We start from the raw sequence: 18,771 nt of genomic DNA on the forward strand, positions 1-18,771 counted from the left end.
CACTCGGAGCCCCGTGTACACTCCCGGTCTGGGTCAGCCCACACTCGGAGCCCCGCGTACACTCCCGGTCTGGGTCAGACCGCACTCGGAGCCCCGCGTACACTCCCGGTCTGGGTCAGAGTGCACTCGGAGCCCCGTGTACACTCCCGGTCTGGGTCAGACCGCACTCGGAGCCCCGTGTACACTCCCGGTCTGGGACACACCAAACGCGGACCACGTGCTCGGCCTAGCCCCATGCAGCCTCCATCCCTCGCAGAGCGGTACATACAAAGCGGCTGGAATTATTATTTCTGACGGTTTTGGCATTTCCGAACGCCTCCAACAACGGATTCGATTTCAGGATAATGTCCTTCACTTGCTGTTGGGAAAAGACCAAAACATTTCAGCTCCCTCAGCACTGACCCTCCGACAGCGCCCGCTCCCTCAGCGCTGACCCTCCGACAGTGCCCGCTCCCTCAGCACTGACCCTCCCACAGCACCCACTCCCTCAGCACTGACCCTCCGACAGCACCCGCCCCCTCAGCACAGACCCTCCCACAGCACCCGCTCCCTCGGTGCTGACCCTCGCAGGGGTGGGGGTTGGTTGGTGGTGGGTGGGGGTTGGGGTGGTGGTTTGGGGGTGGTGGTTGGTGGATGTTGGGGGTGAGTGGGGGTTGGGCGTGGTGGGTGGTGGGGGTTGTGCGGCTAGTGGGTTGGGGGTAGGGGGTGGTGGGGGTTGGGGGTGGCGGGTTGGGGGGTGGTGGGTGTTGGGGGTGGCGGGTTGGGGGGTGGTGTGTTGGGGGTTGGGGGGTGGTGGGTTGGGGGTAGTGGGCGGAGGGTGGTGGGTGGTGGTTGGGGGGTGGTGGGTGTTGGTGGGGGGTGGTGGGTTGGGGATTGGGGGTTGGGGGGTGTTGGGTGGTGGGTGGAGATTGTGGGTTGGTGGGTGGTGGTTGGGTGGTTGGGGGTTGGGGGGAGGTGGGTTGGGGGTGGTCGATTGGGGGTTGGGGTGGTGGGTTGGGGGGTGGTGGGTGGTGGGTTGGGGTGGGGTTGGAGGTTGGGGGTGGGGGTTGGGGTTGGTGGGTTGGGGATGGGGGTTAGGGGGTGGGGGTTGGGTGTGGTGGGTGGTGGGTTGGAGGGTGGGGGTTGGGTGGGTGGTGGGTGGGTTGTGGGAGTTGGTGGGTGGTGGGTTGGGGGTGTTGGGTGGAGGGTGGTGGGTGGGGGGTGGGGTGGTGGGTGTGGGGTTGAGGGGTGGTGGGTTGGGGTGGTGGGTAGGGGTTGGGGGTTGGGGGGTGGGTGTTAGGGGGGGGGTTCTTACCTGGACCTTGGGACCTCCGCCCGAGACTTTGGAAATGTAGCTCATGATGAACTTGGCTCCAACAGTCTTCCCAGCGCCACTCTCCCCACTGTGGGGGAGGGGGAGGGGGAGGGGGGAGGGGAAGGAGAGGGCGGGAGGAGGAGGGGGAGGGAGAGGGAGGAGGGAGAGGGGGAGGGGGAGGGGGGAGGGAGAGGGTGGAGGGGGGAGGGGAGAGGGTGGAGGGGGAGGGAGAGGAGGGGGCAAAGAGAACTTTCAATGCAGGGGAATTCAAAAATCAGCTCCACCCTCCTCCCCTCCCAATGACAGACAGAGAGGGGGGGGGGGGAGAGAGAGTGAGGGGAGAGAGAGTGAGGGGAGAGAGAGAGTGAGGGGGAGAGAGAGTGAGGGGGAGAGAGAGAGTGAGGGGAGACAGAGAGAGAGAGTGAGTGAGGGGAGAGAGAGAGTGAGGGGGCAGAGAGAGAGAGAGATAGAGGGGGAGAGAGAATGAGGGGAGAGAGAGAGGGTGAGGGGGAGAGAGAGGGGAGAGAGAGTGAGGGGGAGAGAGAGAGAGTGAGGGGGAGAGAGAGAGAGTGAGGGGGGAGAGAGAGGGGAGAGAGAGTGAGGGGGAGAGAGAGAGTGAGGGGGCAGAGAGAGAGAGTGAGGGGAGAGAGAGAGTGAGGGGGAGAGAGAGAGTGAGGGGGCAGAGAGAGAGAGTGAGGGGGAGAGAGAGATAGAGAGGGGAGAGAGAGAGAGTGAGGGGAGAGAGAGAGAGGGGGAGAGAGAGAGAGTGAGGGGGCAAAGAGAGCGAGAGTGGGGGGGGGGAGAGAGAGAGAGACACTAAGTGGAGAGAGAGAGTGAGGGGAGAGGGGGGGAGAGAGAGTTGGGGGGAGAGAGAGTGAGTGAGGGGGAGAGAGAGTGAGGGGGGGAGAGAGAGAGAGATAGAGAGGAGAGAGAGAGAGTGTGGGGGGGAGAGAGGGAGGGATAGAGAGAGAAGGGGGAGAGAGAGAGAGTGAGGGGGGAGAGAGAGAGTGAGGGGGGAGAGAGAGAGTGAGGGGAGAGAGAGAGTGAGGGGGGAGAGAGAGAGGAGGGGGAGAGAGAGAGAGGGGGAAGAGGGGGGAGAGAGAGAGGGGAGAGGGAGAGTGAGAGAGGGGGAAGAGAGAGAGTGAGGGGGCAGAGAGAGAGATAGAGAGGAGAGAGAGAGAGAGAGTGGGGGGGGAGAGAGGGAGGGATAGAGAGAGAAGGGGGAGAGAGAGAGAGGGGGAAGAGGGGGGAGAGAGAGAGGGGAGAGGGAGAGTGGGGGGAGGTGGGGTTAGAGTGGGGAAGAGAGAGGGGGGGGTGAGAGAAAGAGGGGGAAGGGGGGGAGAGAGAGAGGGAGGGATAGAGAGAGGAGGGGAGAGAGGGGGGGAGAGAGAGGGGAGAGAGACAGTGAGGGGGCAGAGAGAGAGATAGAGAGGGTAGAGAGAGAGATAGAGGGGAGAGAGAGAGAGAGAGAGTGTGGGGGAGAGAGGGAGGATAGAGAGAGAAGGGGAAGAGAGAGAGAGGGGGAAGAGGGGGGGAGAGAGAGGGGGAGGGATAGAGAGAGAGGGGGGGAGACAATGAGCTGGGAGGAGTGAGGGTGAACGCGAGGGTAGGGTGGATGAGGAGGAGGTGAGGGTGACGAGATGGAGGTTCGGGTTGAGCCTTGGTGGCCCTGGGGAAGGGACTGGTGACTCTTACCTGATGATAACACACTGGTTCTCTCCATCGATCACCATGTTCCTGTACATATTGTCAGCCAGAGCATAGATATGGGGGGGGTTCTCATACTGAGCCTGTAGGGGGGAACACACACCAGGTTACACACTCACACACACTCACACACCACCTTACACACTCACACACCACGTTACACACTCACACACACTCACACACACTCACACACACTCATACACACTCACACACCACGTTACACACTCACACACACTCATACACACTCACACACACACACACCACCTTACACACTCACACACCACCTTACACACTCTCACACACTCATACACACTCACACACACCAGGTTACACACTCACACACCACCTTACACACTCACACACACTCATACACACTCACACACACCACGTTACACACTCACACACACACACCACATTACACACTCACACACACTCATACACACTCATACACACTCACACACACCAGGTTACACACTCACACACCACCTTACACTCTCACACACACTCATACACACTCACACACACCCGGTTACACACTCACACACCACCTTACACACTCACACACACTCATACACACTCACACACACCAGGTTACACACTCACACACCACCTTACACACTCACACACACTCACACACCACCTTACACACTCACACACCACCTTACACACTCACACACACCACCTTACACACTCACACACACCACCTTACACACTCACACACACTCATATACACTCACACACCACGTTACACACTCACACACTCATACACACACACACACCACGTTACACACTCACACACCACGTTACACACTCACACACACTCATACATACACACTCACACACCACGGTACACACTCACACACACTCATACATACACACTCACACACCACGGTACACACTCACACACATACACCACGTTACACACTCACACACACTCATACATACACACTCACACACCACGGTACACACTCACACACATACACCACGTTACACACTCACACACCATGTTACACATTCACACACACTCATACACACACACACTACGTTACACACTCACACACATACACCACGTTACACACACACACACTCATACACACACACACTCATACACACACACACATCATGTTACACACTCACACATCATGTTACACACTCACACACCATGTTACACACTCACACACACTTATACATACTCACACACACACTCATACGCACTCACACACCATGTTACACACTCACACACATTCACACACCATGTTACACACTCACACACACTCATACACACTCACACACCATGTTACACACTCACACACACACACCATGTTACACACTCACACACACTCATACACAATCACACACCATGTTACACACACACACCACATTACACACTCACTCACACCATGTTACACACACTCACACACCACGTTTCGCACTCACACACAATCACACACCATGTTACACACTCACACACCATGTTACACACACACACCATGTTACACACACACACTCACCCACAATGTTACACACTCACACACCATGTTACACACTCACACTCACACACCACATTACACACACACACCACGTTACACACACACTCACAATCACCATGTTACACACACACACACACCACATTAAACACTGACACATACACACACCATGTTACACACACACACACCATGTCTCTCACACACACACACACCACGTTACACAAACACACACACACACCACGTTGCACACTCACACACACCACATTAGACACTCACACACACACACCATGTTACACACACACACCATGTTACACACACACACTCACACACCGTTACACACTCACATACACACAATCACACACACCATGTTACACACTCACATACACGTTACACACTCACACACACTCACACACCATGTTACACACACCACATTATACTCACACACACCACATTACACACTCTCACACCACGTTACACACTATGTTACACTCTCTCACACCACGTTACACACTCACTCACTCCACATTACACACTCACTCACACACACCACGTTACACACACACCACATTACATACACACAAACACTCTCACACACCACGTTTCACACATACACACACCACATTACACACTCTCACACACACCACGTTACACGCACACATTACACACAAACACCACGTTAGACACTCACACACACCACATTACACATTCACACACACCACGTTACACACACACTCACACACACCATGTTACACACTCACACACACCATGTTACACACTCAAACACACACACACCACGTTACATACTCACACACAGCACGTTACACACTCGCACACACCATGTTACACACTCTCACACACTCTCACACACCATGTTACACACTCACACACACACATACCACGTTACACACACAGACCACGTTACATACTCGCACACACCATGTTACACACTCTCACACACTACGCTACACACTCACACCATGTTACACACTCACACACACCATGTTACACACTCACACACACCACATTACACACTCACACATGTTACACACACACACACGCTACACACTCACACACGTTGCACACACACACATCACATTACACACACCATGTTACACACATGACATTATATACTCTCACACACACATTACACACTCACAGCACGTTACACACTCACATACACCACATTACAAACTTACACACACACACACACCACGTTACACACACACACTCGCCCTCACACACACCACATTGCACACACACACTCACACACACCACGTTACACACACACACCACATTACACACTCATACACCACGTTACACACACACACCACGTTACACACACACACCACGTTACACACTCACACACACTCACACACACCACGTTACACATTCATACGACACATTACACACTCACACACACCCTCAGACACACACCACGTTACACACTCACACACACCATGTTACACACTCACACACACTCATATACACTCACACACCACGTTACACACTCACACACCACGTTACACACTCACACACACTCATATACACTCACACACCACGTTACACACTCACACACACTCATACACCACGTTACACACTCACACCACGTTACACACTCACACACACTCATACACACTCACACACACTCATACACACTCACACACACTCACACGCCACGTTACACGCTCACACACATACACCACATTACACACTCACACACCACGTTACACACTCACACACACTCATACACACACACACACCACGTCACACACACACACACCACATTACACAAACACACACACCATGTTGCACACTCACACACACCACGTTGCACACTCACACACACACCACGTTACACACACACACCACGTTACACACACACACCACGTTACGCACACACACTCACACACCGTTACACACTCACATACGCACAATCACACACACCATGTTACACACTCACATACACCACGTTACACACTCACACACACTCACACACCATGTTACACACACCACATTATACTCACACACACCACGTTACACACTCTCACACCACGTTACACACTATGTTACACTCTCTCACCCCACGTTACACACTCACTCACACACACCACGTTACACACAAACCACATTACACACACACACCACGTTACATACACACACTCACACACACCACGTTTCACACATACACACACCACGTTACACGCACACATTACACACAAACACCATGTTAGACACTCACACACACCACATTACACACACACACACACACCATGTTACACACTCACACACACCACGTTACACACTCACACACACCATGTTACACACTCAAACACACACATACCACGTTACACACACACCACGTTACACACTCACACACAGCACGTTACACACTCGCACACACCATGTTACACACTCTCACACACCATGTTACACACTCACACACACACATACCACGTTACACACACACAGACCACGTTACACACTCACACACAGCATGTTACACACTCGCACACACCATGTTACACACTCTCACACACCATGTTACACACTCTCACACACTCTCACACACCATGTTACACACTCACACACACATACCACGTTACACACACACAGACCACGTTACATACTCACACACAGCATGTTACACACTCGCACACACCATGTTACACACTCTCACACACTACGCTACACACTCACACCATGTTACACACTCACACACACCATGTTACACACTCACACACACCACGTTACTCACACGTTACACACACACACACGTTACACACACACCACACACACACGCTACACACTCACACACGTTGCACACTCACACATCACATTACACATACCATATACTCTCACACACACATTACACACTCACAGCACGTTACACACTCACATACACCACATTACAAACTTACACACAAACACCACGTTACACACACACACCACATTACACACACACACTCGCCCTCACACACACCACATTACACACACTCACACACACCACGTTACACACACACCACATTACACACACACTCACACACACTCACGTTACACACTCACTCACACATACACACTCACACACCACGTTACACACACACACATTACACACTCACATACACCACGTTATACACACACACCACGTTATACACTCACATACACCACGTTACACATTCATACGACACATTACACACTCACACACACCCTCAGACACACACCGCGTTACACACTCACACACACCATGTTACTCACACACACACACCACGATACACACTCACACATACTCACACACCATGTTCCACAATCACACACACCACGTTCCACACTTTCACACACCACGTTACACTCACACACACTCACACACACACCATGTTACACACTCACACACAAACCACATTGCACATTCTCACACAGACACACCACGTTACACACTCTCACACCACGTTACACACACACCACTTTACACACACACACCACATTACACACTCACACACACCACGTCACACTCACACACACCACGTTACACATTCACACACACACAACACTTTACACACTCTCACACACCACATTACACACTCACACACGCTCTCACACCACGTTACACACTCACACTCACACATTACACACACATCACATTTCACACACACGTGTTACACATTCATACACTCTCACACCACGTTACACACTCACACACACCTCATTACAGACTCACACCACTTTACACACTCATACCATGTTTCACACACCCATACACCACATTACACACTCACACACCACGTTACACACTCGCACACACCACGTTACACACACACCACATTACACATGCACACACACCATGTCACACACTCACACACACTCACACACACCACGTTACACACTCACACACGGCATGTTACACACTCAAACACACACATACCACATTACACACACACCACGTTACATACTCACAGCACGTTACACACTTGCACACACCATGTTACACACTCTCACACACCATGTTACACACACACACGCATACCATGTCACACACACACACCACGTTACATACTCACACACAGCACGTTACACACTTGCACACACCATGTTCCACACTCTCACACACCACGCTACACACTCACACCATGTTACACACTCACACACACCATGTCACACTCTCACGCACACCACATTACACACTCATACAACCACGTTACACACATTACACACTCAGCACGTTACACACACATTACACACTCAGCACGTTACACACACACCATGTTACACACACACACCACATTACACACTCACACACACCATGTTACACACACACACCATGTTACACACACACGTTACACACACACACTCACCCTCACACACACCATGTTACACACAAACCACATTACACACACACACTCACTCATGTTGCACACTCACTCACATATACACACTCACACACCACGTTACACACACACACCACATTACACACTCACATACACCATGTTACACACACACACCACGTTACACATTCACACGACACGTTACACACACACACACACCATGTTACACAATCACACACACCACATTACACACTCACACACACTTACACATACTCACACACCACGTTCCACAATCACACACACCACGTTCCACACTTTCACACACCACGTTACACTCACTCAAGTATACCACGTTACACACTCACACACAGCACGTTACACTCTCACACACATACCCACACACACACCATGTTACACACACACACACACCACATTGGACACTCTCTCACACACACGTTATACACTCTCACACAACACGTTACACACTCTCACACCATATTACACACACACACACACGTTACACACTCACCACGTTATATACTCTCACACATACCACGTTACACACTCTCACAACCACATTACACACACATTACACACTCACAGCACGTTACACACACACATACCATGTTACACACTCACATACACCACATTACACACTTACACACACCACATTACACACTCACACACACACCACATTACACACACACCACGTTACACACACACACCACATTACACACACACACCACATTACACACACACACTCACCACGTTACACACACACACTCACACACACCACATCACACACACACCACATTACACACACACACTCACCATGTTACACACACACACCACGTTACACATTCACACGACACGTTACACACTCACACACACCCTCAGACACACACCACGTTACACACTCACACACACACCATGTTACACAATCACACACACCACGTTACACACTCACACACACACCATGTTACACAATCACACACACCACATTACACACTCACACACACTTACACATACTCACACACCACGTTCCACAATCACACACACCACGTTCCACACTTTCACACACCACGTTACACTCACTCAAGTATACCACGTTACACACTCACACACACCACGTTACACTCTCACACACATACTCACACACACACCATGTTACACACTCACACACACACCATGTTACACACTCACACACACCACATTGCACGCTCACACACACACCACGTTATACACTCTCACACAACACGCTACACACTCTCACACCACGTTACACACACACTTTACACACTCACACACACGTTACACACGCACACCACGTTACGCACACACACCACATTACACGCTCACTCACACCATGTTACACACACACACAATCACACACACCACATTATACTCACACACACCACGTTACACATTCACACACACACACCATGTTACACACACACCACATTACACACTCACACACACTCTCACACCACATTACACACTCTCACACCATGTTACACACTCACACTCACACATTACACACTCACAAACACACCACATTACACACTCACACCACGTTACACACTCACACACATCACGTTTCACACGCACGCATTACACACTCACACACTCTCACGCCACGTTACACATTCACCCACACCTCATTATGCACTCACACCACTTTACACACTCATACCATATTACATACTCACACACACCACGTTACACATTCACACGTTACACACACACACCACATTACACACACACGTTACACACATGCTACACACCACACACACCACATTACACACTCACACACCACGTTACACTCTCACACACACACTAAGTTACACACACACGTTACACACACCACATTACACACTGTTACACCACATTACACACTATGTTACACACTCTCACACCACGTTACACACACACATCACGTTACACACTCACAAACCGCGTTGCACACTCTCACACACCATGTTACACACACACACCACGTTACACACACACACCATGTTACACACACACACCACGTTACACACACACCATGTTACACACTCACACACACCACGTTACATTCACACACACCACGTTACACACACACACCACGTTACACACACTCACTCGCACACCATGTTACACACACTCACACCACGTTGCACACACTTACACACCCACTCCACATTAGACACACACACACACACCATGTTACACACCCGCACCACCTTACACACAGACACACACACACCACGGTACACACACACACCACGGTACACACACACACATTACATGTTACACAAACACACCGTTACACACACATACCACATTACACAATCTCACACACAACATTACACACACAACACGTTACACACACACACATTACACACATACATTACACACACACGTTACACACTCTCACACAAACCACATTACACACACATACACCACGTTACACACTCACACACACACACCATGTTACACACACTCACACACTCACACACCATGTTACAAACTCTCACACATTACACACACACACCACGTTACACACACACACACACACACCACGTTATGCACTCTCACATTACACACTCACACACATTACACACACACACACCACGTTACACACTCACACACACCACATTACACACTCTCACACATGACACACTCACACACATTACACACACACTCACACACACCATGTAACACACACACATACACCATATTACATACACACAAATACACACACACCACATTACACACTCATACACACTCACACCCAATGTTGCACACTCACACACACACCACCCCTCTCCCCCAGAGAAAACACCGACACAAACCCCCCAGCCCAAAGGGGTGCAGGTCAGAGTCAGTGTGTCACTCCCTCAGGCAGAATGCACACTCTCCCTCGGTTACACCCACACTTGGAGCACCGTGCACAGTTCCCCGGTCTCCCCTCGGTCAGACCCACACTCGGAGCACCGTGCACAGTTCCCCGGTCTCCCTCGGTTACACCCACACTTGGAGCACCGTGCACAGTTACCCGGTCTCCCCTCGGTCAGACCCACACTCGGAGCACCGTGCACAGTTCCCCAGTCTCCCCTCGGTCAGACCCACACTCGGAGCACCGTGCACAGTTCCCCAGTCTCCCTCGGTCAGACCCACACTCGGAGCACCGTGCACAGTTCCCCGGTCTCCCCTCGGTCAGACCCACACTCGGAGCACCGTGCACAGTTCCCCAGTCTCCCCTCGGTCAGACCCCACACTCGGAGCACCGTGCACAGTTCCCCAGTCTCCCTCGGTCAGACCCACACTCGGAGCACCGTGCACAGTTCCCCGGTCTCCCCTCGGTCAGACCCACACTCGGAGCACCGTGCACAGTTCCCCGGTCTCCCCTCGGTCAGACCCCACACTCGGAGCACCGTGCACAGTTCCCCAGTCTCCCTCGGTCAGACCCACACTCGGAGCACCGTGCACAGTTCCCCGGTCTCCCCTCGGTCAGACCCACACTCGGAGCACCGTGCACAGTTCCCCGGTCTCCTCTCGGTCAGACCCACACTCGGAGCACCGTGCACAGTTCCCCAGTCTCCCCTCGGTCAAACCCACACTCGGAGCACCGTGCACAGTTCCCCGGTCTCCCCTCGGTCAGACCCCACACTCGGAGCACCGTGCACAGTTCCCCAGTCTCCCTTGGTCAGACCCACACTCGGAGCACCGTGCACAGTTCCCCGGTCTCCCCTCGGTCAGACCCACACTCGGAGCACCGTGCACAGTTCCCCGGTCTCCCCTCGGTCAGACCCACACTCGGGGCACCGTGCACAGTTCCCCGGTGTCCCTCGGTCAGACCCACACTCGGAGCACCGTGCACAGTTCCCCGGTCTCCTCTCGGTCAGACCCACACTCGGAGCACCGTGCACAGTTCCCCAGTCTCCCTCGGTCAGACCCACACTCGGAGCACCGTGCACAGTTCCCCGGTCTCCCCTCGGTCAGACCCACACTCGGAGCACCGTGCACAGTTCCCCGGTCTCCTCTCGGTCAGACCCACACTCGGAGCACCGTGCACAGTTCCCCGGTCTCCCCTCGGTCAAACCCACACTCGGAGCACCGTGCACAGTTCCCCGGTCTCCCCTCGGTCAGACCCCACACTCGGAGCACCGTGCACAGTTCCCCAGTCTCCCTCGGTCAGACCCACACTCGGAGCACCGTGCACAGTTCCCCGGTCTCCCCTCGGTCAGACCCACACTCGGAGCACCGTGCACAGTTCCCCGGTCTCCCCTCGGTCAGACCCACACTCGGAGCACCGTGCACAGTTCCCCGGTCTCCCCTCGGTCAGACCCACACTCGGAGCACCGTGCACAGTTCCCCGGTCTCCCCTCGGTCAGACCCCACACTCGGAGCACCGTGCACAGTTCCCCAGTCTCCCTCGGTCAGACCCACACTCGGAGCACCGTGCACAGTTCCCCGGTCTCCCCTCGGTCAGACCCACACTTGGAGCACCGTGCACAGTTCCCCGGTCTCCCCTCGGACAGACCCACACTAGGAGCACCGTGCACAGTTCCCCGGTCTCCCCTCGGTCAGACCCACACTCGGAGCACCGTGCACAGTTCCCCAGTCTCCCTCGGTCAGACCCACACTCGGAGCACCGTGCACAGTTCCCCGGTCTCCCCTCAGTCAGACCCACACTCGGAGCACCGTGCACAGTTCCCCAGTCTCCCCTCGGTCAGACCCACACTCGGAGCACCGTGCACAGTTCCCCGGTGTCCCTCGGTCAGACCCACACTCGGAGCACCGTGCACAGTTCCCCAGTCTCCCTCGGTCAGACCCACACTCGGAGCACCGTGCACAGTTCCCCAGTCTCCCTCGGTCAGACCCACACTCGGAGCACCGTGCACAGTTCCCCGGTGTCCCTCGGTCAGACCCACACTCGGAGCACCGTGCACAGTTCCCCGGTCTCCCTCGGTCAGACCCACACTCGGAGCACCGTGCACAGTTCCCCGGTGTCCCTCGGTCAGACCCACACTCGGAGCACCGTGCACAGTTCCCCAGTCTGCCCTCGGTCAGACCCACACTCGGGGCACCGTGCACAGTTCCCCGGTCTGCCCCCGGTCAGACCCACACTCGGGGCACCGTGCACAGTTCCCCGGTCTCCCCTCGGTCAGACCCAAACTCGGAGCACCGTGCACAGTTCCCCGGTCTCCCTCGGTCAGACTCACACTCGGAGCACCGTGCACAGTTCCCCACTCTCCCCTCAGTCAGACCCACACTCGGAGCACCGAGCACAGTTCCCCGGTCTCCCCCTCGGTCAGACCCACACTCGGAGCACCGTGCACAGTTCCCCGGTCTCCCTCGGTCAGACCCACACTCGGAGCACCGTGCACAGTTCCCCGGTCTCCCCTCGGTCAGACCCACACTCGGAGCACCGTGCACAGATCCCCGGTCTCCTGTCGGTCAGACCCACACTCGGAGCACCGTGCACAGTTCCCCAGTCTCCCCTCGGTCAAACCCACACTCGGAGCACCGTGCACAGTTCCCCGGTCTCCCCTCGGTCAGACCCCACACTCGGAGCACCGTGCACAGTTCCCCAGTCTCCCTCGGTCAGACCCACACTCGGAGCACCGTGCACAGTTCCCCGGTCTCCCCTCGGTCAGACCCACACTCGGAGCACCGTGCACAGTTCCCCGGTCTCCTCTCGGTCAGACCCACACTCGGAGCACCGTGCACAGTTCCCCAGTCTCCCTCGGTCAGACCCACACTCGGAGCACCGTGCACAGTTCCCCGGTCTCCCCTCGGTCAGACCCACACTCGGAGCACCGTGCACAGTTCCCCGGTCTCCTCTCGGTCAGACCCACACTCGGAGCACCGTGCACAGTTCCCCAGTCTCCCCTCGGTCAAACCCACACTCGGAGCACCGTGCACAGTTCCCCGGTCTCCCCTCGGTCAGACCCCACACTCGGAGCACCGTGCACAGTTCCCCAGTCTCCCTCGGTCAGACCCACACTCGGAGCACCGTGCACAGTTCCCCGGTCTCCCCTCGGTCAGACCCACACTCGGAGCACCGTGCACAGTTCCCCAGTCTCCCCTCGGTCAGACCCACACTCGGAGCACCGTGCACAGTTCCCCGGTCTCCCCTCGGTCAAACCCACACTCGGAGCACCGTGCACAGTTCCCCGGTCTCCCCTCGGTCAGACCCCACACTCGGAGCACCGTGCACAGTTCCCCAGTCTCCCTCGGTCAGACCCACACTCGGAGCACCGTGCACAGTTCCCCGGTCTCCCCTCGGTCAGACCCACACTTGGAGCACCGTGCACAGTTCCCCGGTCTCCCCTCGGACAGACCCACACTAGGAGCACCATGCACAGTTCCCCGGTCTCCCCTCGGTCAGACCCACACTCGGAGCACCGTGCACAGTTCCCCAGTCTCCCTCGGTCAGACCCACACTCGGAGCACCGTGCACAGTTCCCCGGTCTCCCCTCAGTCAGACCCACACTCGGAGCACCGTGCACAGTTCCCCAGTCTCCCCTCGGTCAGACCCACACTCGGAGCACCGTGCACAGTTCCCCGGTGTCCCTCGGTCAGACCCACACTCGGAGCACCGTGCACAGTTCCCCAGTCTCCCTCGGTCAGACCCACACTCGGAGCACCGTGCACAGTTCCCCAGTCTCCCTCGGTCAGACCCACACTCGGAGCACCGTGCACAGTTCCCCGGTGTCCCTCGGTCAGACCCACACTCGGAGCACCGTGCACAGTTCCCCGGTCTCCCTCGGTCAGACCCACACTCGGAGCACCGTGCACAGTTCCCCGGTGTCCCTCGGTCAGACCCACACTCGGAGCACCGTGCACAGTTCCCCAGTCTGCCCTCGGTCAGACCCACACTCGGGGCACCGTGCACAGTTCCCCGGTCTGCCCCCGGTCAGACCCACACTCGGGGCACCGTGCACAGTTCCCCGGTCTCCCCTCGGTCAGACCCAAACTCGGAGCACCGTGCACAGTTCCCCGGTCTCCCTCGGTCAGACTCACACTCGGAGCACCGTGCACAGTTCCCCACTCTCCCCTCAGTCAGACCCACACTCGGAGCACCGTGCACAGTTCCCCGGTCTCCCCTCGGTCAGACCCACACTCGGGGCACCGTGCACAGTTCCCCGGTCTCCCCCTCGGTCAGACCCACACTCGGGGCACCGTGCACAGTTCCCCGGTCTCCCCTCGGTCAGACCCCACATTCGGGGCACCGTGCACAGTTCCCCGGTCTCCCCTCGGTCAGACCCACACTCCGAGCACCGTGCACAGTTCCCCGGTCACCCCTCGGTCAGACCCACACTCGGAGCACCCTGCACAGTTCCCTAGTCTCCCTCGGTCAGACCCACACTCGGAGCACCGTGCACAGTTCCCCGGTCTCCCCTCGGTCAGACCCACACTCGGAGCACCGTGCACAGTTCCCCGGTCTCCCTCAGTCAGACCCACACTCGGAGCACCGTGCACAGTTCCCCGGTCTCCCTCGGTCAGACCCACACTCGGAGCACCGTGCACAGTTCCCCGGTCTCCCCTCGGTCAGACCCACACTCGGAGCACCGTGCACAGTTCCCCGGTCTCCCTCAGTCAGACCCACACTCGGAGCACCGTGCACATTTCCCCGGTCTCCCCTCGGTCAGACCCACACTCGGAGCACCGTGCACAGTTCCCCGGTCTCCCCTCGGTCAGACCCACACTCGGAGCACCGTGCACAGTTCCCCGGTCTCCCCTCGGTCAGACCCACACTCGGAGCACCGTGCACAGTTCCCCGGTCTCCCCTCGGTCAGACCCACACTCGGAGCACCGTGCACAGTTCCCCGGTCTCCCCTCGGTCAGACCCACACTCGGAGCACCGTGCACAGTTCCCCGGTCTCCCCTCGGTCAGACCCACACTCGGAGCACCGTGCACAGTTCCCCGGTCTCCCCTCGGTCAGACCCCACACTCGGAGCACCGTGCACAGTTCCCCGGTGTCCCTCGGTCAGACTCACACTCGGAGCACCGTGCACAGTTCCCCGGTCTCCCCTTGGCAGACCCACACTCGGAGCACCGTGCACAGTTCCCCGGTCTCCCCTCGGTCAGACCCACACTCGGAGCACCGTGCACAGTTCCCCAGTCTCCCCTCGGTCAGACTCACACTCGGAGCACCGTGCACAGTTCCATAGTCTCCCTCGGTCAGACCCACACTCGGAGCACCGTGCACAGTTCCCCAGTCTCCCCTCGGTCAGACCCCACACTCGGAGCACCGTGCACAGTTCCCCGGTGTCCCTCGGTCAGACTCACACTCGGAGCACCGTGCACAGTTCCCGGGTCTCCCCTCGGTCAGACCCACACTCGGAGCACCGTGCACAGTTCCCTGGTCTCCCTCAGTCAGACCCACACTCGGAGCACCGTGCACAGTTCCCCGGTCTCTCCCCTCGGTCAGACCCACACTCGGAGCACCGTGCACAGTTCTCCGGTCTCCCCTCGGTCAGACCTACACTCGGAGCACCGTGCACAGTTCCCCAGTCTCTCCCCTCGGTCAGACCCACACTCGGAGCACCGTGCACAGTTCCCCAGTCTCCCCTCGGTCAAACCCACACTCGGAGCACCGTGCACAGTTCCCCGGTCTCCCCTCGGTCAGACCCCACACTCGGAGCACCGTGCACAGTTCCCCAGTCTCCCTCGGTCAGACCCACACTCGGAGCACCGTGCACAGTTCCCCGGTCTCCCCTCGGTCAGACCCACACTTGGAGCACCGTGCACAGTTCCCCGGTCTCCCCTCGGACAGACCCACACTAGGAGCACCGTGCACAGTTCCCCGGTCTCCCCTCGGTCAGACCCACACTCGGAGCACCGTGCACAGTTCCCCAGTCTCCCTCGGTCAGACCCACACTCGGAGCACCGTGCACAGTTCCCCGGTCTCCCCTCAGTCAGACCCACACTCGGAGCACCGTGCACAGTTCCCCAGTCTCCCCTCGGTCAGACCCACACTCGGAGCACCGTGCACAGTTCCCCGGTGTCCCTCGGTCAGACCCACACTCGGAGCACCGTGCACAGTTCCCCAGTCTCCCTCGGTCAGACCCACACTCGGAGCACCGTGCACAGTTCCCCAGTCTCCCTCGGTCAGACCCACACTCGGAGCACCGTGCACAGTTCCCCGGTGTCACTCGGTCAGACCCACACTCGGAGCACCGTGCACAGTTCCCCGGTCTCCCTCGGTCAGACCCACACTCGGAGCACCGTGCACAGTTCCCCGGTGTCCCTCGGTCAGACCCACACTCGGAGCACCGTGCACAGTTCCCCAGTCTGCCCTCGGTCAGACCCACACTCGGGGCACCGTGCACAGTTCCCCGGTCTGCCCCCGGTCAGACCCACACTCGGGGCACCGTGCACAGTTCCCCGGTCTCCCCTCGGTCAGACCCAAACTCGGAGCACCGTGCACAGTTCCCCGGTCTCCCTCGGTCAGACTCACACTCGGAGCACCGTGCACAGTTCCCCACTCTCCCCTCAGTCAGACCCACACTCGGAGCACCGAGCACAGTTCCCCGGTCTCCCCCTCGGTCAGACCCAAACTCGGAGCACCGAGCACAGTTCCCCGGTCTCCCCTCGGTCAGACCCACACTCGGGGCACCGTGCACAGTTCCCCGGTCTCCCCCTCGGTCAGACCCACACTCGGGGCACCGTGCACAGTTCCCCGGTCTCCCCCTCGGTCAGACCCAAACTCTGAGCACCGTGCACAGTTCCCCGGTGTCCCTCGGTCAGACCCACACTCGGAGCACCGTGCACAGTTCCCCACTCTCCCCTCGGTCAGACCCCACACTCGGAGCACCGTGCACAGTTCCCCGGTCTCCCCTCGGACAGACCCACACTAGGAGCACCGTGCACAGTTCCCCGGTCTCCCCTCGGTCAGACCCACACTCCGAGCACCGTGCACATTTCCCCGGTCACCCCTCGGTCAGACCCACACTCGGAGCACCGTGCACA

The 18,771-nt window shown here is 56.6% G+C and overlaps 1 protein-coding gene across 1 annotated transcript in view; it reads right to left on the minus strand.

Moving 5' to 3' along the window:
- Positions 1 to 226: 226 nt before the first annotated feature.
- Positions 227 to 18,771, minus strand: part of LOC140492276 (unconventional myosin-Ie-like) — a 30,314-nt gene continuing 11,769 nt past the window's right edge. The window contains exons 3-5 of the mRNA XM_072591228.1: positions 2,990 to 3,084; positions 1,295 to 1,382; positions 227 to 358 (exon numbers count right to left, since the gene is read on the minus strand). Of these exons, the coding sequence (XP_072447329.1) occupies positions 227 to 358; positions 1,295 to 1,382; positions 2,990 to 3,084 (315 nt within the window). The remainder of the gene's footprint in view (positions 359 to 1,294; positions 1,383 to 2,989; positions 3,085 to 18,771) is intronic.

This window comes from Chiloscyllium punctatum, chromosome 2 (genome assembly GCF_047496795.1).
Source record: "Chiloscyllium punctatum isolate Juve2018m chromosome 2, sChiPun1.3, whole genome shotgun sequence".
Taxonomy (NCBI): domain Eukaryota; kingdom Metazoa; phylum Chordata; class Chondrichthyes; order Orectolobiformes; family Hemiscylliidae; genus Chiloscyllium; species Chiloscyllium punctatum.